This window comes from Pelmatolapia mariae, linkage group LG5 (assembly GCF_036321145.2).
Source record: "Pelmatolapia mariae isolate MD_Pm_ZW linkage group LG5, Pm_UMD_F_2, whole genome shotgun sequence".
Taxonomy (NCBI): Eukaryota; Metazoa; Chordata; class Actinopteri; order Cichliformes; family Cichlidae; genus Pelmatolapia; species Pelmatolapia mariae.
In genome coordinates this window covers 2,690,810-2,714,804 of record NC_086231.1, presented here as the reverse complement: position 1 = coordinate 2,714,804, position 23,995 = coordinate 2,690,810, and the positions used below count along the sequence as shown (strand labels likewise).

The following is a 23,995-nucleotide window of genomic DNA, read 5'->3' as shown; positions in this document are numbered from 1 at the left end:
TTGTAGCAGAGTTATTCTAGTTTTATATTTTCTAATTAGTTTTTATTTGAACTTTTGTTTTTATTTCAGTGTAGTTTAAGTTTAGTTTTTATTAGTTTCAATGTTAGTTTAAAAACCCAATAAAAAGACTAAAACTATTGTATGGAGGGCATATGTGACAGCACATGTAACACAACAAGAACAGAACTCTTGAAAGCAGTTGTGTTGTAGATTTTCAATACACACATCGATCAACACCTCATCAGCTGTAATAAATAGGGGTGCAACGATACACAAAATTCACGGTTCGGTTCGATACTTTGGTGTCACGGTTCGATATTTTTTCGATACAAAAAAATGTTCATGCCTTTTTAATTTGTCATTTATTAAAATTATAAATATATATTTTAACTCAAAAGTACAGTTTTTAAATTTAATGTTGCTGAAACGACAAAGTAATAAAAAAATAAATCTATCTGATTGAGAAATCCCTCATCTTTGGAAAAAGAGTTTATTACAGAGAAATGGCTCTTTCCAAAATAAAAGCTATACTATACGCTTCTTCTGGGGTATATTCTCAGCAGCATATTAAACATATCAGGTCCCCATAAGGAGAATCATGTGCTAACGGCTGTCTAAATGACTCGGGTAAAGTTTGTAGCATGTGTGCTTGTTGTTTTTGTCTGCTTCCACTTGTCTTTGCACTAGGATGATGTCGGAGTAAATGTGCAGTCATATTCATTGTGTTCCCACTAGTGCTGTCAGCGTTAATCTCGTTAAAATGACATTAACGCCACAACACGGCAAATCTCCATTAACGCCCTACCGCGGATCGCCCCGTGCATGGGGGCAACACGTTAACGAGCAAACTGCACTAACACACTAGTTCCCACCCATGTAATTGAGCATTGCGTGGCACATCCGACATACTGTTTTACTTTTGTCCATGACACGCTTACCTTCAGGGTCATACTTCACATGAAAACCAAGATAGTTCCAAAGGCCAGATCTGAGTGAGGGTGGGGGAGGTTCAATTTGCCATGTTGCAACGATTAGCTTCTGTCTTGCTAGCTTGCGCTGCGCTCAGTGGATCTGCGCTCGACAGTGCAGCCTAGGCGGAGTGGTCGAACGCAGATCCACTGAGCGCTCAACACAGACAGCATCGTCAGAAGAAAAGTTGATAAAATAAATTAAAAATTTTGTATTGTTCATACATATGCGTACCGAATCGAAAGCACTGTATCGAACGGTTCAATATCGATACGAGTATCGTTGCACCCCTAGTAATAAAGTATTTCCCACCTTACTGTGCCTGTCCATACACACACACCATCACTGTTATGTTGAACTTCTTAAAAAAGGCTAGCACTTTGCGGTAAGTATTATTGGTGCACATTAAATCGAAAACTTTAAATCGAAAAATTCAGAAAACCATTTTCAAAGCTAGAGCCAACATATTTGTTGGGGAACAGAGGTTAGAGCATCAGCGAGCAGGTGAGGAGGCGTAAATCACAAGACTTCCACCATCTGCAGCAACACTGACACTAGAACAGTTTGTGTGTATCTCTAAAGAGACGAATTTAATTATCGTTTGTATTGCAGCATTATTTGCTGTGGAAATGAGAAACGATTCACTGATCACTAAAGAAACCTTCATTACAAAACACTGCTTATTAGCTTTTATACCCTAAATAACACTATTCCAGAGCTGATTTGTTATTCACAGCAGTTTAGCGTCTACGCTCCGAGCTCATCACCTCAAATATGCAAACACGAGACACAGAAATTGAGGAGTGATGAGTAAATATTCCCCCAGAGTCTGCAAGTGGATGGTGGATAACATAATTCATAAATAAATCTAGTTTTTTAATTATGCAAAGCAATAATAAACATAAATGATAACATTATTCATCTTCAAAGTTTCACTGTTGGTCATCCTAACGTTTATAACAACAGTTACTATCAAATGTTATCAAAGAACCAGAAGCTTGGGCATATATATGGCTTTCTATGCACTTTCCATTGATGCAATAATGATAATAATAAAAACACAGACAGTGTGCCAACAATCGCCTCGTCGCTATGGCAACGATGGGTGACTCACCATTGCAAACATATGACACTGCACTTATTGAAGCCTATAGATCCCACACAGACAGAGGAGTGCGTGATTACACACAAAACAAACGCACACGGAAGGACACTTGTGTCTCTGCGGACAACTCCGTCTCCCCGTCACACACACACACGCACAGACACGCACACACACTGGAATGACAGAAGCCGGTTTTCCAAGCAGACACGCACAAATGTCGGACATGACTGTGGCTACTCACGGGTCACACAGGATGATGGATCCACTTGTTTTCTTCTCCTTCCTCAGTCTGTTTCTCTGACTCTACCGCTGGCGAGCAGCTAAACTAAACAGCAATCCAAACCGGCAGAGGAGAGGAAAATCACAACCTGTCAAACCACTTGAGATCCACTCACAACAGTACTGTAGCAACAGTACCTCTCTCTCTCTCTGCCCTCTCTCTTTCTCTGGCTGTTTATACGTCTGTGTTTGTACCTTATTCTTCCTCTCTCTCCTCCTCTGACCTGCTCCCCGTCTCCATCTTTCTCATCTCTCTTCTCACCCCCCCTCTCCCTCTCTGCCACCCACTCGCCCACAGGCCGGTCTGCAGCACTCAGCTCTTCTCCACTTTTGCAAGAGAGAGCACAGAAAGAGAAAAAAATATATAGAGCCAGGTGTGTACTCTAAAAACAGCAATATACAGCACACTTGATGATAAAGACATTTGACAGCAGAGCTTATATCCTGAGGCTGTTGCCCACAGAGAGCCTTGAAGTGCGGTGTGATATTTGTGTGCGTCTGACAGTCAGAAATAAGAAGGGCAGACAGAGAAAATGACTGACAGAGAGTGGGACAGACACAGAGCTAGAAGCACTGTATGTCATCTCCTGCACTGCCTCTGGGCAAAGAAATACCACCATGTTTCACCTTGTTTTCACTTGGTTAATTGTTACTGTTCCCAGTCAATGCAGCAAGTTCAAGTCTGGCAGTGGAGCAAGGAAAGGTATTGCATGAGGTATTGCATACTGTTTAAATCACGACTAAAGACCCACTTATTCAATCTTGCACTTTCCTTCTAGTTAACATTTCACTCATGATTTTACATTATGCACTTTTATGCTCGTTTAATTCCTTGTTTGTTCTGTATCTGCTGCTTCTCCTCTTTATCAGTGACAGTTATCTGCTTGCATACCTAGTACTTGCTTTGGTCCTATTTCTTTTTCTATTATCTTCCTTTTATTCTCTATTTTACTTGTTAAGCACCTTGGTATACCCTTGGTTTTAAGTGTGCTTTATATATAAAGTTTATTATTATTATGAAAAATTAAAATCAGGTCAAAATCTGATAATTTGCAGGTGAGAAACAAGGTAAAGACCCTACAGTATCAGAGGGAAACCCAAACAATCAGCTGGCCCCTGTGAGGCAGCACTAAGTGGAAAAGGAAAACCTCCCTTTAAACAGCAGAAGCAAAGTCAGGCAGGGAAAGAGAAAAGAAAAAGGAGAGAATAGGGAGACACAACAGTGGTACATGTACCCACTGCCCACATGGGAGCAAAAAGAGTTGAGTGGAAAAGAACTGCTCAGTGTATCACAGGAACTCCTCCAGCAGCCCGAGCCTAAAGCAGCATAACTAAGGGAGGATTCAGGGTCACCTGGTCCAGCCCTAACTATAAGCTTTATGAAAAAGCAAAGTTTGAAGCCTAATCTTGAAAGTAGAGATAGTGTCTGTCTCCTGAATCCAAACTGGGAGCTGTTTCCATAGACGACGGGCCTGAAAACTGAAGGCTCTGCCTCCCATTCTACTTGTAAATACTCTAGGAACAACAAGTAAGCCTGCAGTGTGAGAGCGACGTGCTCTATGATACGGTAATATGTGGTTTTTAAGATAAGATGGGGCCTGATTATCCCAGGTTAACTAAATGCTTGTTAGCAACAAAACTTTCCTATTGTTACGTAAAGATTAATAAAGTAGACATTTATACAGTTTATTTTTCTGCTCTAGCAGCATAACTGTGGTTCACCCTCATTGACCCTTTCTTCTTTAATCTGTTGTTACCTGCAGCACAATGACAACGTGCCAGCTGTCATTAACTACTCCACAACAACTGACAGTTTGATGAGCCATGTGCTCGGCTGTCTGCTTCACTGCAGCTTTATAATTAGATTGATGATGGGAGGATGTGTGCAAACGTCCCTTTGTACGTTTTCTTTGGGGGGTTTGCAGGGTCAGGAAGGCTGCATTAGTAATGGCTGCACTCCCTGCGCCTCTAATCCTCAGCCTGCTGTCCCCACATCCAGTCACACATATAACAGATATACAGTGTGACAGACAGACATGGGAAGATGTGTCAAAGACCAAGACCAGAGGTGGCATTTTTATACCATGCTGTTAGCTCACTACTGAAAGCTGCCAATCAAACTGTTGAAGAAAATGACAATACAGACCTGCAGGGGAGACGACAGATCAGACGGGACACCATCGTACACTGCACATAAAGTTCCCCCTGACTAAACCCATTAGAAATCCACTAAAGCATACACCAGCCACCATCCCACAGAGTAACTGTGTATTAAAACAACTAAAACGAATACTAATATTGTGGTATTCTTAAGAAGTCGATACAGAAAACCAACCTGGCCCATTCCCAGCGTATCAAAGCCACCGACGTCTCACAGATACACTCGAGGTGTCCTTTGGCATCGCGGCTCTGACGCACCACGTTTTGGCAAAAGGAGGCAAGTCTGTGACTGCCAGCTAGTCACATATGGACACTCGTAAAAGTCCATGTGGCATCACAAGTACACACACTGAGTAAGTACACACTTCAGTGTGCAGGGTTAATTTTGTGAAGGGAATATTTTAACCCAAGCCACAGCCTTTGCTGAACTCTTACCGTGTTTCAGTGATTTAACTGAACATTAAAGTGCGACATTTTATTTTGGAGGTGCTTCTAGCTTAACTTGGTTCTGTATCCACCGAGGACGAACCTCCATTTGTGTTTGCACCTTCATCATGACCAGTCCAAGTCTGCTTACATGCATGAATATAATCCATGGATGCAGACAGATATCTGGATTAGTCTGTAATACTTTCTTAAAAACATCAACATGAAGTCTCCCAATGTTTCTTACTTTTATATATATATATTTGTTTATGTATGACAAGAACTGTGCCGTTTTTTGCAGCGTTAAAGAACCCTCTGAAAAACTCTTGAATGTAGATCTGACTGATTTCAAAGGATAAGCAGTTCAAAGTTTGGCTGGTATTAAAATCTTGATGTAAATTTATCCATTAGAGTGATCCTTTGGGTCTGTGTAGTTTTAATAAATGACTAAATCTCTTACATCTCCTTTGTCACTTTTCAGATCCAATGAAAATTGAATGAGTGCAGCCTTTTTGTGAAATGCTCTCTCTCCTTCACTGCAGTCTTTGAATACGAGCCTCTTTACTGATAGGCCCATTTTGACTTTTTCATACAGAGTGTCTAATATTTCATTCTTATTTGTATTTATTTTTATAAAGTGGTAACTGAGTTTGGTGTCATGTATGATTCTGTATGAAAGGAAAATTTACACTTTTTCATGAAGGTAAAAAATGTTCCTTAATCTTTGAATTCCAGTGTTTTCAGTCAGTTTTTTCAGACCCATTTCCACAGGTGCACAGCATCCAGCACCATGCAGCCATTCAGCCTGTCTTTACAATAATTTTGGGAAAGAACAGGTTAATCTAAAGAGCAGCCATGGTCCTGTTTGAAGATGCCACCACTGTTTGATGATCAGTTGTAAATGATGTTATTACAAAGTGGAAGCATTTAAGAACCACAGCAACTCATCCACAAAGTAGCAGCAGGGTCACTATGTGCTGACCTGCATCTCTGGCATTAACATCAGCACAGAAACTATACACCGAGAGCTTCGTGGCATTCTCTATGGTAGTGGCCCAGGGCTTTATCCATATATTCTATTAATGTCTATAAGTATTTTCTGGAGAGTGTTTATTTCTTGCCATGAGTGACACAAGTCCTTTAATGTGCCGATTTCTGTTAGTGACATGAAGCCATGTCAAACTCAACACAGACAAATATATGAAAAACATAAAAGAAAAAGGTTATAGCCAAAAGCTGTTTGTACAGCACAAAGCCTGGAACAGCATGGAGTGACGTGTTCAGTATTATGAGGCTACAGCTGTGCTCAGAATCACTCTAATTAAACTTATTTTATGTCATCACTTGTAGTGAAGAGTACTCATCACTGTGGGATTATTATAGGAGTAAAGGCATACCTGTTGACTGCAGCCTCCAAAAGTTCGAGAAGACCGGCTCACATTACACAGCATGTTTGCTCTGATAAAGTAAAGTGGGACAGATTCTAAGTGTTTAAGGTATGATGCTGTCCTGTGAACCAAAGCTCTGAAATATACAGTTTCCTTATGAACTGAATATGTGAATATGCCATGTTTTAGTTGCAAATGCTTATTAAATAAAATCATACAAATTTTTTCCAAATAATTTATGTTTTTTGTTTTGTTTTTCTTTTTTCCAGCTATTATTAATCTGTGGGATAGAAGATATATTGTGAAATATACTGCTTGTACTTCTTGACCTTGCTCTCTGTCATTTAGGGAAAATGCCAGTGAATCTGTTGATGCCAACAATTTATAAAATTGTTGTTTCAGCGAGTGTCTCATAGAGCAGTTTGTCAGCACAGCAGCATTATAACTTATGTTTGCAAGGCCAAGAAAAAAGTGTTTCAAAAGAGGAAGGAGAACAGAAGTAAGGTGGATAAGTCGCCCATAAAGTTCCACCAGGAGTTTGGATATGCTGTTTTTCTATATGATTTTATAAAGGCTGGAGACTTTGTTACCTACACAATCTGCGTGTGTGTTTGTGAGCCTGTATTAATATCTTTGTGGGGACCAAAAATTGGAAATTTACTATACTAATAAAGCAGAAACACGTGGGAAATTTGTTTTGTTACAGCAGAAAGTGGACGTGCAAAGTTACATGGCAAAAATTAGAAAAACACTGGAATAGGAAAAGAATAAGATACTGTACACAACTGTACACAATAGAATAGAATAAAATACTATATACAGTAAAATAAAAATAGAATACAAATACTATATACAACTGAGTAAAAAACAACATTATCAGAAAAAGAGCATTGCACTTAGTGTTATTGCTATTGCACATGTGTGGATGTGTTTAATGTCCCCACAAGATATGAATACCCAAAATGTGTCATGGTGCCCGTGTCTGCCCGGCCGGCCCCGCAAGGCTACATGCGTTTTTGTTTACTCTTTCTCTCACCTCTCCGCCTGGGCGGAGCTCACTGCAGGCTCCCGCCCTTGGCCCACACACCTGTTTGTGTTTGCCATTTAAGGCCGGGACGCAGACAGTCTCATCGCTGGATGAATGTGTGAGACACGTTAGTGAGCCTCTAGCCTCAATAATGTTTATGTGTGTAAATCTGTGATTCAGCTTAACCGATCTTTCTTGTGAATAGCTTTCCCGGACCTGTAACCTACCCACTGTGTTGACGTGTGTGGAGAAGAGAGTGTGTGTGAGAGAGCTTCCCTTTCCCGGATTTTCCCCTCTGGACCCTAGGAACCCCAAAATTCCCCCACTGTATATATTCTGCACCTGGTGATTGTGTAAATAAAACTCTGTTTTTTGGAACTGAATTCTGCTTGAGTCTCCGCCATCGCTTGTGACAAAATGTGTGTATACCAACTGCCATTCTCAATAAAAGCCAACATAAACATTTCAATAACAATGCAAATATGAACAAATAAGCTGAGCTGACATTAAAGGAGACCTATTACACTTGATCATATGCACTGTTCTAATATCACGTATGTTTAACATGACCAAACCCTCCAATAATGAGGTCAGTGCAGGTAATCCCTGTGAGACAAAAGCAAAGGCTGAACGCTGCTCTAAGCACTCGAGTGCAGACAGCTTTTTCACCACTTGGCTCTGCTTTATGTCAATGGGAGCAGATATACCCAGTAAGATCATCCTAGGCATACAGAAGCCCCACGAGGGGCAGCCAATCAGAAGAAAGCTGGCTTATAAATGAGGTGTTCTTCAAAGGAAAGAAGCTAAAATGTCATTTTCAGACATGAATGAAGCCCGAGGCTGTACAAAAGCCCAGTATAAGACGAATACAGCATATTTTGAACAGTGAGTGAACAAAGGAGAGTCCAAAGATAAAAATATGGAGATGAAAATGTAATAGAAATGTAAAAACGCTAACACCTTAGAGTCATCATTTAAGACAGTCATCAAATCTTAGCTTTGCAGTGTAACCAAACACGAATATGGACTCCTCTGGTGCTCCCAGCTATCAGTATAGGCTTAAATATTCACTCAGCGTCTATCCAGTAACAATCATCACAGCCAAACACACACACACCAGACAGAAAGCAACACAGAAACAGAGAGTTTGAAGTTACCATCATTTTGTGTCACACTACAAAGCTTTATCCTTAAACAGCCCTTTCCACTACACCAATTATCTCCCAGCATCACAGCGAAGGCAGTCCCCATTAAAGCACAGAATAAGCAATCAACAAAGAGCATCTTTCATTTCTTTTAATCATCAGTATCTGAGTGTGGGTTTAAGGCCTAGTGTATTTTCCCCCTTTGAACACCACATGGCAAAGAGCATAGAAAACTATCTATTTTCTTTTGATTGATTTTCACTCATGTTTTTTAATGGGAGCTGTGAAGCGCTGAAGGATCTCAATTCTTTTCTTGTTTCAGTCATTCCTCCTCTGCAGTCTTACAGCCACCAATTAAACTTTTGGTCTTTCTTTCTCTTTGTGTTCAGTTTCTCCGGTTTCTCATTCTGTGACGATATTGTTTAAAGGCTTCGACAGAAGAAATGAGATTCAGTTAGTCTTTCTTCACGACTCTCTTAAATGATTTCTTCCTCTAAGTTAAATCACGTGTCCGTTACTGCCTTCATGCGCTGCATCTTTTTTCCATTTACCTCAGGATATTTGTTTCTCTACGCCACTTATGCCTTTCATAATCTGATGAAATTATTTTATAGGATCGCATTTATTTTTTCTAAAAATCTCTCAAGATACACAAAGGAAACTCAATTTTTACAAAGCCTCAGACTTTATACTGTAACTATGTGCAGTATAGAAACTACTTTCAGCCACTCTTGGCAATTAAATTTTCCTCCTAGAAAGGTAGGCCTGTAGGTTTTTATTATCTGGATGCATGCTCATGAGCTATAATGCAAAAGAACCAGCACATCAACAAAAATTTTTTACAAATGGAGGAATAAATGCACAGCTAACTTCATCTTTTTGACCACCTGGATTGACTACAAGAAAGCCTATGACTCAATGCTCTACACATGGACAACCAGTACCAAAGGTCTTTGAGAACAACAGGGCTAAAGTCCTGCAGGACCTCGAATTCCAGACAGTCAAGCAGCTGCTGGCTAACCAACCATAGTTGGAACAGAAGATATGACAGATGTGCCAATCCCAGCAGAGAGCCACATCAGGAAGAAGGAGTCCAAGAAAATAGAGAGGTATTGGATGCTGAAGGAACAACTGGAGCAGATGTGGAAGGTAAAGTCCAGATCTTTAACCCTGAAACTGGGAAAGTTGCTCCAGGAGATTCCAGGCACAACATTTGGTCTCTGTCCAGTATAGTAAAGTCCAGATACTACCCAGAACCATCAAACTACCAGGCCACTTAAGAATCATCACATCCCACCCCTGCCCATCTATTCTGTACAGTTGTGTACTGTATTTATTCTTATTTTATTTTATTCTAATTGTCCTTCATAACTTTTGCACTGTCCACTTCCTGCTGTGACAAAACAAATTTCCCACGTGTGGGACTAATAAAGGTCATCTTATCTTATCTTATCTTATCTTATCTTATATGCATACGCAGACATGTCCATGGTTTTCTATGATTAAGGTTAAATGTGTGTTTAGCTGAGCTCTAAAAGGTTTTGTGCAGATTTGTAACTTCAGTGTAACATGCTTATTCTTGATTTTTAAAAAATCTACAGCATCTCTTCATGACAGGGCTTCATAAAAGGTAAACGAGTCTGTGAATGTGCTGCAACCTTGAGTTTGTTTAACAGTGAGGTGATCATCTTTTATTTTCAGGTGACCATCTGAGAGGATTCTTTGATTATTGCTTGAGCTTGTGCGGTACAGCGGTGGGTGGGACTGCAGCACTTCTTCTCTGGGTTGTTGTTGATGTTTCTTTTTGTATGCTGTCACTTTCTTTTATTAAAAAATGAAAGAACTAGTTTCTCCACTCAGACATAAAATATAACATCTGCGAGTGTAAAATTACAACATTTTAAGCTCAGGAGATCTCGCCAAAGGCTGAGTCACGTCTGCATGTTGATATAAAAATGTTAAACAACTTGACAGCCAGTAAACTTCAGAAACTGGATGATGAACTTGAATGATTTTTCATCTTGTCATGATGAATGCACGCTGTGCCTTGCAGCTATGAACTCTCCAGTGTGCATCTTTCTTCTTTTGACTTTCTTCTGTTGCAGAAACAAAAATTTCATTTCAATCCAAAGCAGAAAGAAGTGGACAAGGACAGATTCCCCACCCACTGCCTGCCAGTCCTGTCGCTTCTTCTGGGTTTTTTTCTTGTTCCTCACACACACACACACACACACACAATCTTGTCTACACATTTCACAGCAAAGAAATGTGTCCCTCTGTGTTTATCCCTGTTTTCACATCCTTCCATCATTGTTTGGTTGTCACCACTCCCTCCCCTCCTTGTTCACAAATCAATTCTGCCCACACAGAGAGAGAGAGAGAGAGAGAGAGAGAGAGAGAGAGAGAGAGAGAGAGAGAGAGAGAGAGAGAGAGAGAGCTCTACAACTTCAATCCTACATCAGAATGTAGGAGACAAAACTCTGTAGCATAAGAAGGGAGAAGTCCCCTCATCCTCCAAATCTTCTCTGTCCTGCTGGAGTACTGTTCTATGCTGTGGTGTGCTGGGGAAGCAGCACAGCAAAGAAGGACTCATCCAGACTGGAAAAACTAATCAGGAAGGCTGGCTCTGTGGTTGGCATGAAGCTGGACACTCTGGTGACAGTGGCAGACAAGAGGACATTAAAGTAACTGTTGGACATTATGGACAATGCTGGGCATCCTCTGCACACGGTCATAAACAACCAGAGGAGTCTGTTCAGGTTGCTTCTCCCAAAGTCAAGGACCAACAGACTTAAAAACGTCTTTGTCCCACACGCCATCAAACTGTTTAACTCCTCGCTGGAGGGGAGAGGGAGGGAAAACAGGGGGACAAAGGAGGGGGGAACAACTAATCATTAGTGCCTTTTCACTGTGCAATATTTTTCTATATTCAAAGGTGCAATAGACTCAAAATAGTTGAAATGTGCAATTCCCTGGTTATTCCTATTATCCTATTTATCGCTATTATATACTCTGTATTTATATATGTGTATATATGGTATATTTCTATTTCTGCTTACATTCTTTTACAACTTCTGTCGGTGCTGTGCTACTGGAAAAAGAATTTCCTGGAGGAACTCACCCGAGGGATTAATAAAGTTTTATCTAATCTAATCTCTAATCTCCAATTATATAATAATTAAGTAAAAAACATTATGCAACTGTATGCAAAATATCTGTTGCATTAGTATGGAGGACCACAAGAGCCACGCGCATCGAAATAAAAATGTCTGTGCTTAAATAATGAATTGTAGAATAAATTCTGCAATTGTAAATTCATTTTTGAATTCCAATTTAATAAACTGCATTTCAAAATCCTTTTTCCAATTGCACTTTAATAAACTGCATTTTAAAATCCTTTTTTCAGTTGCACTTTAATAAACTGCAGTTCAAAATCCTTTTTCCACCTGCACTTTAATAAACTGCATTTTAAAATCCTGTTTTCAGTTGCACTTTAATAAACTGCAGTTCAAAATCCTTTTTCCACTTGCAATTTAATAAACTGCAGTTCAAAATCCTTTTTCCACCTGCAATTTAATAAACTGCAGTTCAAAATCCTTTTTCCACCTGCAATTTAATAAACTGCATTTCAAAATCCATTTCCCTTTCCTGTTCGCTCCGGGATTAGCTGCTGGATTAGATGCTGGATTAGCTGCTGGATTAGCTCTTCGATTAACAACTTGCTGGAGGCTATTCAAATTAGCCACACCGTGGGATGTAAGGAGCTCTCTGATTGGTTGGTCAGACACAGGCTGTCTGCCAGCCTGGATTTTTCTAGCTCATAGCTTCTCCCTGCTAAGAAGCGTGTGTGCTTGTACAAAGGCCGTTCAGCCTCGGGATTCACACTCGGCTCGACACGGATATGTGAAGAATGAAGGGACCCTGCAGCGAAACGGAGAGCCAGCCTCTGACTGAGTGCCTGTTTACGCAGTTTGACCACCTGTTGAAGGTAACGTGCTAACGTGGCTAACGCTAGCATCACCGCACGTAGCTCCGTTATTTTAAGGACATCTTAGCTTATGAAAGTTTTACGTCGCAGCTGTACGAGCTAGCTACGTGTTTTGTAAGCTGCTGTGCTCTTCACAAATAAAGCTGGAAGCAGCTCAGACTGTTAGAACCAGCACTGAGCCATGTTACATTTATACAGTGTTAGAGCAATGGCTGCAACCTACAGCCTTTAAACTAGCGATTAAAGTCCTGACAGTAAACTCGTCAGTCCAGATGTTACCACATTACTTTGTGATACTTAGAGTTAAAACAACTGAGACAGGCTGATTAAAATAACAGCTGTCAGTTCTCTCATTCCTTATATCAAGACTGGAGATCACACTACTGATTTCAGTTCATTTAATATGTGAGTGCACAGATTCATTCTCAACTGGACATAAATGATGATCAAAGGTTGTATATATGATGAATTCATCAAATCCCAGCCTCTAACACAGTGCGCTGAATCTTAGCTTTGAATGTCCAGTATATTCTAATCAGTGCAATGTAAGCATTCACTGAACCTACAGTAATTGAAATTGATTTAATAAACTGCAGTTCAAAATCCTGATCAAACTGAATCAAAATTGATTCAGTTTAGTACTTTTCTCTGTGTGCTCTGTGATTATAAAGGCCTTAAATTCTGTGATATATACTGTAAATGATTTTCACAGAGGTCTTAAAGTAGTTAAATCACTGCTGATAGTCTGGTTGTTTATATTTTCACGTTTTTGTGTCTGTAAGGCTGTTTGATGACGATTTGGACTCCTCTGGGAGATGAGGACACACCCACATCTGTTCCATACTGCAGCCATGGATGGTGTTACAGCTCTGAGGCAGCTTTGGGGCATCAGACGCACACACTGGAAAACCAGCACCTGGACTTCATGCAGGAGAGACAGCCTCAGTGATGTAGGTTCATAAGCGAGTTCAAACATTTCTGGCTTCTTATCACTTAGATTCCTTAATCTTAAAAGTGAATGCATTTAAAGCAGGAACTGCACACCTAGCTGTCAAAAGTTTGGCAGCATGAGTAAAGTTTTGTAGGGTCCTTGTTAAAAATTCCACAAGCACCACATTTGTTATACAGTTCCATTTTGTACAGTACATTGTTGAAATTATAAACTATATATTCTAGTTGTCGCTTGTCGGTAATTTTTGAGTAAATGGATGTCACTGATAAATCAGTGGTGATTCACCTGCAAATGTTTTTAACAAAATTTGTTTTTTGTAGAATTCATCAGCAGCTGTGAAGAGATGTATTTGAATATCTTCTGGTTCCACTTTTCCTAACCTGGAAGCTGAGGATGGCTGATTTCTGACAGGGACACAAACCTCAGTGCTTATCATGGGTGTTACATCCTCTGTGCAGCAATTCCAGAGAAAACGAGAGAGCAACGACCACTCATTAAAACCAGCCAGAAATCTGTCCCTTTCTGGCAGCTGTGGAAACTTCCAATAAGAAAGTTTGCATTCTTAGAACAATGCTGGGTCATGTGTGATGTGTCATCATATGAGGATATTACATTTTGACTTAATTCTGCTCAATTAAGTGTTTTGATCGTTGATCCAGTATGGCAGCTTTGTGTTGTGCAGCAAGTTAAAACTCATTGTCCTCATGAGCACAGCATCTAACAACTCTCCTTAAAAAAACCGAATGACTTTAACTGGAAACAATGGTTTCCAGTGGGAGATACATTCATCACTCATCCGTGACACTGGAGAAGTCACCTGGATGAGTGATAAAACAATTTTCCATGGAAAATCCAGAGGAACTAAACTTTGTTGTTGTTTCTCTGGGCTCAATTTCAGCCTCAGGAGTATCTCTCAGAAGAAAACATTTTGCCAATAATCAGATAGAAAGATTGTTGAACCAGGTGGTATTCTCTGGAGTTTAAGACCAAAACTGAACTCAGTGAATTGACATTAGACTGGAATTCATAAGATGAATAGAAATACTGCTGAAGCTGATATATATATATATATATATATATATATATATATATATATATATATATATAATATATGTGTGTGTTCTTTTTTTTTTCTCCAATTCACCAGGTCTGTAAAGTTCAGTATGACTGTGGTACATGATACAAAAGAATAAATACAGAAGAATAAAGACTTTATGTGAATAACTTTACTCTTCTTAAAAATAACTCATAAAACAAGTAAAAGTACAAATGTGTACAAGTTAGAGACTTCCTCAGTAAGTTTACACTCTTTTGGAGTGATTTTAATTGTGTGTTAAAGAGAAAGAGATTAGGAGGTAAAGTAGAGGATCCAGAGTCCATCATCACTGAGGCCGTCTCTCCTGCATGAAGTCCAGGGCCCTGTTTCAGAAAGCCGGTTTAGTGCAAACTCTGAGTAAGTATACCCTGAGTTAACGAAAACTCTGGGTTTTCGGTTTCACAAAGCAAGTTTAGATTAATTCTGAGTGAGTTACTATGACGACACACTCCGTGAAGCTAACCTGCCCCCTAGCAGGTTTACTTCAACTAACCCTGACCTTCTCCGCCTCTTTGTCGGAAACCTGACTGTAGGAAGTGTCAGACATGGCGTGCCCCTTCCTTGTAGAGCCAGTAGATGTTGAAGCCCAAATTCTCCGCAGAGCTCTCCGCCGGGAGAGAGTGATTAGAGCGCGTTTGGACATTTTATCATTTCCTGATGATTTTCTGTGTGAACGTTACCGTTTGTCAGCACAATCTATAATTTATTTGAATAACATCCTCAGGCCTTATATGGCTCATGTGACACATCGCGGACATTCTCTCAGTTCTGTACATATTATTTGTATTGCACTTCGGTTTTTTGCAAACGGGAGCTTTCTGTATAATATTGGTGACGCTGAGCACGTTTCCAAGGCTACCGTCTGTCGGGCAGTCAGGAATGTTACAGTTGCACTGAAACGTCTCCTGTACTCGTTTGTGGTGTTCCCCGGTCATAGACCCACAAGATTTATCAAAGAGGGATTCCACAAAATTGCAGGTATCAGGATGAACAAAACTTCATTCATGATGTGGTGATACTTGAACTACTAGATTTTACATTTATTTTCAGGGTTCCCAGGCGTGATTGGCTGTATAGATGGCACTCACATTCCATTCTGCTGCTTGAAGTGTTCCATTTCCAAAAAGCATTTTTTTATTTTCTTGATCAAATAGGTCTTGTACAGCTGCTTTACAGGGAGCTATTGAAACACAGAAAATAGCATTGACATTCATAGTACATGCCTACTTAGGTTGGTTGTAAATCAGTGCTGAACATCTTACTGAGGAAAGGTTTGTTGGAGAAGTGGCTGGACCCGCTTCCTCTACATTTTTTATATTTCATTTTTACTTGCTGCCAGGAACGTTTGGGGCCTGTTGGGTTGCACATGCGCTCACATCACATCACAAAATAAAATGTATAAAATAAAAAATAAAATGAAATATAATAAAATAACGTGTTAAATGGGTGGAAATCCCTAGATCAATGTTTAAATTAACACTCACGCATTGACTCTGTCGGCTATGTTTTGCCATGCATGCTCCCTTTCTTTTGCAGCTGAGGCTGTGTTACTTTTTTTCCGCAAAATTTGCATGTTATCGGCATATGCTGCCATCAGAATTTCGGCCTCAAGCGCTGTAAAATACATTGGCCGCGCCTTCTTTCCCTCCGTCTCCATGGCGACTCGCTTAATCTGTGCTCCACTAATCAGGGCTTTATGCGCGCGCTTAACTTGGGGTTAAAGCAACTCCGGGTTGATTGAACTAATTGTTATCAGCCTTTCTGAAACCGAATATTCCGAGTTGGACAGTTCGGGGTTACTCAACCCTGAGTATCATTTTTAACTCTGAGTTTTCTAAACCGGCTTTCTGAAACAGGGCCCAGGTGCTGGTTTTCCAGTGTGTGCGTCTGATGCCCCAAAGCTGCCTCAGAGCTGTAACACCATCCATGGCTGCAGTATGGAACAGATGTGGGTGTGTCCTCATCTCCCAGAGGAGTCCAAATCGTCATCAAACAGCCTTACAGACACAAAAACGTGAAAATATAAACAACCAGACTATCAGCAGTGATTTAACTACTTTAAGACCTCTGTGAAAATCATTTACAGTATATATCACAGAATTTAAGGCCTTTATAATCACAGAGCATACAGAGAAAAGTACTAAACTGAATCAATTTTGATTCAGTTTGATCAGGATTTTGAACTGCAGTTTATTAAATCAATTTCAATTACTGTAGGTTCAGTGAATGCTTACATTGCACTGATTAGAATATACTGGACATTCAAAGCTAAGATTCAGCGTACTGTGTTAGAGGCTGGGATTTGATGAATTCATCATATATACAACCTTTGATCATCGTTTATGTCCAGTTGAGAATGAATCTGTGCACTCACATATTAAATGAACTGAAATCAGTAGTGTGATCTCCAGTCTTGATATAAGGAATGAGAGAACTGACAGCTGTTATTTTAATCAGCCTGTCTCAGTTGTTTTAACTCTAAGTATCACAAAGTAATGTGGTAACATCTGGACTGACGAGTTTACTGTCAGCATTTTAATCACTAGTTTAAAGGCTGTAGGTTGCAGCCATTGCTCTAACACTGTATAAATGTAACATGGCTCAGTGCTGGTTCTAACAGTCTGAGCTGCTTCCAGCTTTATTTGTGAAGAGCACAGCAGCTTACAAAACACGTAGCTAGCTTGTACAGCTGCGACGTAAAACTTTCATAAGCTAAGATGTCCTTAAAATAACGGAGCTACGTGCGGTGATGCTAGCGTTAGCCACGTTAGCACGTTACCTTCAACAGGTGGTCAAACTGCGTAAACAGGCACTCAGTCAGAGGTTGGGCTCTCCGTTTCGCTGCAGGGTCCCTTCATTCTTCACATATCCGTGTCGAGCCGAGTGTAAATCCCGAGGCTGAACGGCCTTTGTACAAGCACACACGCTTCTTAGCAGGGCGAAGCTATGAGCTAGAAAAATCCAGGCTGGCAGACAGCCTGTGTCTGACCAACCAATCAGAGAGCTCCTTACATCCCACGGTGTGGCTAATTTGAATAGCCTCCAGCAAGTTGTTAATCGAAGAGCTAATCCAGCAGCTAATCCAGCATCTAATCCAGCAGCTAATCCCGGAGCGAACAGGAAAGGGAAATGGATTTTGAAATGCAGTTTATTAAATTGCAGGTGGAAAAAGGATTTTGAACTGCAGTTTATTAAATTGCAGGTGGAAAAAGGATTTTGAACTGCAGTTTATTAAATTGCAGGTGGAAAAAGGATTTTGAACTGCAGTTTATTAAATTGCAGGTGGAAAAAGGATTTTGAACTGCAGTTTATTAAATTGCAAGTGGAAAAAGGATTTTGAACTGCAGTTTATTAAAGTGCAACTGAAAACAGGATTTTAAAATGCAGTTTATTAAAGTGCAGGTGGAAAAAGGATTTTGAACTGCAGTTTATTAAAGTGCAACTGAAAAAAGGATTTTAAAATGCAGTTTATTAAAGTGCAATTGGAAAAAGGATTTTGAAATGCAATTGGAAAAAGGATTTTGAAATGCAGTTTATTAAATTGGAATTCAAAAATGAATTTACAATTGCAGAATTTATTCTACAATTCATTATTTAAGCACAGACATTTTTATTTCGATGCGCGTGGCTCTTGTGGTCCTCCATACATTAGAGGATACCAGGATATTTACAATCTGATTGGTGTGAATTCTAATATCATCAAAAAGAGCAACCACATGCTCCTTTATCTATTAAACCAATGTTTTATTGTTCTGCACAAAACTACCAGCAGAGGGCAGTCTCGAGCAGTGAGCTCAGTGAGCTGTGAAACAGCAACAAAGTGTGACTTGGGAGTAGGGATGGGTATCGAAAACCGGTTCTTGTTGAGAACCGGTTCCCACTGTTTCAATTCCTTGGAATTGTTTGCCATTTTTGCAAACGATTCCCTTATCGATTCCAGTCGCCCCGAATGACGTCACCACGTTGCGGAGCGTCATTTACCTGGCAGGAAACATGGCGGCTCAAACGCTCAGAAGTTTGGTCATACTTTGCGAGAACGGATGACAACAGGGCAACTTGCAATACTTGCAAAGTGGATATTTCATTTAAGGGAGGAAACACTATGAATATGCAAAAGCATTTGCTCACAGAACACGCGATGACCTTAAATGAATGTCGTGTTTTTAATTCCGCTCCGGACTCGTGAATCTCAACCCAACAGCAGCGGTAACGTTTGCACGTCCTCTCCCGTTAATGCGGCAGGTAAATAATCAACTAACAGTGCATATTATGTTAGCGCGATCTGCCTTATTACAAAACCTGCCATTACTGTGCATTTAGGTGACCATGATGAGAGAGACAGAGTCTGGCTGGCTCAGATGCTGGCAGCTCTCGCTGCAGTCTACCGGTAGCGTCTCCTTTCAGGCCAGAATGTCACCGAGCAGTGACTAAGTTTGTGGTCAAAGGCTTGCACCCATTTGCCACAGCAGATGCCCCCAATTTTCGGTAAGTGAATGTGTTTAATTGTAGGCAGGGACATTACTGTATATTCTTGTGTAATTGCTACAGAATAATTTGTGTTATACTTTGTTATTGCTACAGAAGAATATTTATTTTATTGTTTTACATTTACAATTTTTTTTCCTGGGGACCCTGTGACACCCCATTGAAGAGCCGTAGGCTGTGGATCTCTTAAGATCTCACTGTTGGGTTTGTAAGGCCATGTTACTCCTAAATTTCTATCTTGTTCAAAGAGAAGATATAAAACAAAGTTCTAAGCTAATCGACCTTAGTGTTCTCCTTTTTAAAAAAGAATCAATAAGAGAATCGATAAAGAATCGAATCGTTAAACAGAATCGAAAATGGAATCGGAATCGTGAAAATCTTATCAATACCCATCCCTACTTGGGAGTACTTTGGGTTTAGTCCCAGTGATAAACGTAAGGCAGCCACAGTACTGTGCAAAAGTCTTGAGTCACCTCTCATTGACTTCTAATTAGCTTCTCAGGAGCCAGAGTATCTTGAGCAACAGTTCTCCAGACCTTCTGGAGGTCTTTGGGCCTCAACTTGTTCAAGGAAACTGGAGAAGGCAAAAAAAAAAAAAGTGATAACCAGATGTGACGATAACAGATGGATCTGACTGAGGAACTCTGAAGTGACATGGTACCAGTTTACACAACCACACCCAATTCACACAGCAATCTGACACTCAAAATAAAGAAAGCAGCCAAAGATCACATCAGGGTAAAGAATTTGAATCTTTCATCACGTAAACACTAACACTGTTTGATTGTTTAAATACTGGTTATTGTGTTTCCATGTTTCTTGATTCTCAGAGCATCCAATAATCTGCCACTCTGATGTGCATTTAGTACCACACAGCACTGAAGCCAACCCAGTATTTCTCTTCACTCTGCTGCAATCTTCCATTTCTCCTTTGTCAGTTGTGATCTCTTATTCAATCTCACATGCTTTCTCCTTTTCCCTTCTCCCCTCCCAGCCATCTCTTTCTTTCTCATATTTTTTATTTATTCAGTCTCTAACACACTGTCTTAGGGTTTGTGTTTCACACACACACTTTCGCCACCAATGTGTAAACTGCCTGTGGCTGTGTGCAAAGGGCAATTGGAGAGATACACTAGAGAGAGAGAGAGAGGGCACAGGAGACGGTGTGTGTTCACAGAGGAAGGAGGCTGAATGACGAAGATGTAACCACAATGACAGAACGCAGTCCTGCTACACCTGTGTGTGTGTGTGTGTGTGTGTGTGTGTGTGTGTGTGTGCGTGCGTGCGTGCGTGCGTGCGTGTCTTGGCCTCTCTGCTCTGCTGCATTTGTCACCTCTACAGACTGCAGACCCACCAAATGTCCACTTACTGAGACTTCAGCATGTCGATGTTTCTGCATTTATTCATGCGTGCAGTGATGACAGCCACGTCTGAGCATCTTTACGTGTGTGTGTGTGTGTGTGTGTGGATGGATGTGAGAGAGGGATAGTGTATACACAAATATGTGAACTTGGAGTCACACAGGTTTCTATGACTCACTGCCAATTATTATATTTTTGTACATGTTCTAGAAAAACATTAAATTAATATGAAAATGCTGAAAGTGTGCTCTGACATCAGTGTGTCAGCATTTTGCTTCCATGCAGCATTTTGGCAAATTTGCACATTCCCCGGGCGTCACATAATGCCATTCTGGCAGACGCCACCTGTGTTTCACCGTTAAGTGCAAGGTGTCTATCGGTGTCGGTGCGTCCGCAGCGATTCTGGCTGCTGAGAGATAACAGCTTTGCAGAGCTGCACAGTCCGCTTTAGGAGGTAGGAGGGAGCTTAGCAGACAGGAGACCCTGGCTCGCAGCCCGTTTGTGTTTTGCACTTGGATTTTTTTCCACTGTGATGGTCTGGTTGCTCTCCTTTATTCCTCTCTACTGCAGAAGGTGGGTGATGCACACCATCAGGACAACGGGAAGCACCTGGTTTAGTTTTTTCTCTATAAAACTCCAATGTTCTGGAGCGCAGCACTTATCCACTCACACATCCTCACTACTGATGATACAGACTTCCTCACGTCATGGTTGTCTTTGCGTTATTTCATGTTTTTGCATTGGTTCATGAAATATCTCACTGTTTTCCACTCTCTGATTTGTTAGCATTCTCAACAGAAAAGCTGACACATTATCAAAGAATGAGTTTTGATCAACAGTCCTGCCTCACTAATGCAACGTGTCGTGCACGCTTGACAAACAATATTATTTACCACCACTGAAATGAGAACTAGAGGCTGGGTGAAGTGAACCATTTAGGAAAAATGTGTTTTTCATATTCCCACCAACAACAATAACCACTAACAGGAAAAGTGCTGCTAGTTAATAATGAATATGATTTTACAGCATCTTCAAATTTTTTATTTCCTCTTTCAACATTTGTCCCTGCAATAAAACATATCTGAGGTCCATCAAAGCTGGATGGCACAACATGTAGGGGGGATACTTATCGCTTGTGCATGCAAGTTTATCCGGGCTCTACAAATACCCAGTTCCAAATCATTGTTTTGGTGTAATTTGGTTTCCATGGACCACATTTTGCCTTGACTCCAGTCAAACGTGTATGCCTCAGCTCAGCCACATGTCCAAATATCAGGTGTGTTGTGGCCTTTAGGGCACATCTGAGTTTGCAGAGCAACCATCTAAAGTCCAGATCATCTGGTCCACACAACACTTGCCCTAACTGAGGGAAAGGTGCCAAACGTCGCCCAGATTATGGCCCAACTGTGCCCACTGTCTGCATGTAGAGTGCACTCTTTTCTGCAAGTCATGTTTTTTGGCATTTACATTATAATAGTAATTTCAATTTAACTTATCGTGGCTATTTTTTAAGTATGGAAAAATTGATTGTTATCCCATGAAACCATACCAAAAATCTTTCCCTTCTAACAAACCAGAGAATCGTCTCTGTGCTGTTATCGTGCTCCGCAGTGCACTGATGCTCAGCACCAGCTTCATCGTTTTAGACCTCGGCATCCTTCAATCTTCATCCCTCTCTCTGTCTCCTCTCCACATCCTTTTCTGTTTACGGGTTTATTATTTCTTATCTTCATGTGTGCTTATCTATAAGCAGACAGTGTTGCAACCATGAAAGACAGTCATTCTCTCTAATCTACTCCTATATCTCTCCATCCATCCACAACACACGAGCATTCCTTGTTGCTGGATTTTTAGCTGCTTTAAGAGGACATTCATTTTGTCAGTGACAAAACACACGCTAATGTCAGATCTGTCAGGATGGAAATAGAAAATCTGTCACGCAGAACCCGACAATGACAATTTTGTCTTTCATCTCTTCAACTCTGGCAGGGAGCAAAGACAAAAGTCTGTTAAATCAGAATAAAAGCACAGAGCGACGGGGCTGGCAGGACATGAGGAAGATGAGTGATGAAAATAACCATCGGAACAGAGACAGGAGACGGAGCACAGCAACAGTTTTAGATTACAACCAGGCCTGATGCACGGAGTACTTTCCCCTCTATCCGTTTAGGGACAGATGGATTTCCGATCACATATTGCGACAGGAAGTGGCGAGAAGACAGATGGCCTAAAAGTAAGAAAAAAGGCTATGAACTGATGGCTGGACAGAGAGGGTGGACTGAGTGAAAAATCTGATTGGCTGACAGTAATGCAGATATGAGTGACAGCGAGCTCACAGTTACTGCTTGCAGCCTTTGCACTTTTGTACAGAAAGCCTTCACTGTGCTTTCAGAGCCAGGCACATCTCAGGAACATCGCACCTTAAAAATACATGAATCTGTGGGCAGCACAGGCCGAGGCTGGACACAAGTCAGTGTTCCCATTCAGAGGTCTTTGGTGCAATTCAGAAATCTGATTGGTTCTGAATATTTTTATTTTAATAAAGGTCAAAATCAGTATCCTCCATTTCTTTGTTCTCACACAGCCGTGCAATAAGAAGTAGTAATTATTATTTGTTATTCTCAGACGAACATGTTTTATTTATTTTATTGTGCATTATTTTTGCTATTGATCCCAGCAGCAGGAGTTTCTTTTTTCACAGCTGGTCCACTGAATTCACCCAGAAAATATTCACTTTCACTGATTTACACAGAGAATCTGGCTGAGAAAAGATTTGAGTTGGAGATTTTGTGTGAACTGGGATGAACTCACGTTACAAAACCAGCTGAAGTAAAGTTAACCTATTTAAAGTTTTACCTGAGTCTCTCATTTATTTAGTTGGTTATAAACCCACAAAACAAGAAAAACTGTACTACGTGTGGGAAAAATGAAGAACAGATGTTTATAAGATTTGCAGCTGTGCAGCGTTCACTGATTGGTTGATCAGCTACTTGAGTCTGATTGTATTTCTCTCTTCAAAACAGAGATTTATCAAGCACCAACTGCTGCTAAAGGCCTCCCCACACCGTAGGCTGGGTTTGTTTTAGTTAACCTCCAAGAATAGTTCTTCACCAAAACAAAAACAACTGCAGCACTTCTAGATTCTGGGACAGCTTCAGAATAAATGTGATAATAATGATGTTTGCCGAGATTAAGCAGTAACTGGATTCTTTCTAAAGATGTCGGGCTTTGGCGGACTCGGTCTGTTGCATTCCCTTTGTTCCTGACAACAAAGCGACACGATGCACACGGATGCTCCGCGCTGCTTACCACATAGAGCTGCTTCCACAGTAAGGCCCATTCCTGCAGTGTTGACGTGACCTCGGTGACAATGGGGTCTTCGAGAGGCACCACAGTCTCATGTGGCCTGCAATAGAAAACAGACACACACACACATTTAATTCACAGCTGCTGGGTTTGGACAAGCATCAGATGTCCATAACTGAAGCAGATTTAAGGACACACAGAGCAGCATGTACACAGTACAAAGCCTTTAAATGTGAAATTGTTAACGAGTAAAAGTAAGAGAGAGACAATAAAAGCTTGGCCTGCTTTGTCACCAGAGGAACTTGGGC

At 40.6% G+C, this 23,995-nt stretch overlaps 1 protein-coding gene and 1 long non-coding RNA gene across 11 annotated transcripts in view; one reads left to right on the top strand and one right to left on the bottom strand.

Moving 5' to 3' along the window:
- The window catches only part of LOC134627344 (dedicator of cytokinesis protein 3-like), a 252,523-nt gene that overhangs the window by 96,555 nt on the left and 131,973 nt on the right, over positions 1–23,995 (bottom strand). For 9 of the 10 annotated variants that reach the window (XM_063473338.1, XM_063473343.1, XM_063473339.1 and 6 more), the window contains exon 5: positions 23,691–23,787. In XM_063473338.1, coding sequence (XP_063329408.1) covers positions 23,691–23,787 — 97 coding nt within the window. Of the gene's footprint in view, positions 1–2,315; positions 2,406–23,690; positions 23,788–23,995 lie in introns of those variants that run through there. The other variant, XM_063473347.1, reaches the window with a different exon arrangement.
- On the top strand, positions 12,243–14,482 carry LOC134626881 (uncharacterized). The gene is made up of 3 exons (XR_010093856.1): positions 12,243–12,487; positions 13,270–13,437; positions 13,760–14,482. It is a non-coding gene; the product is annotated as an uncharacterized LOC134626881 (long non-coding RNA).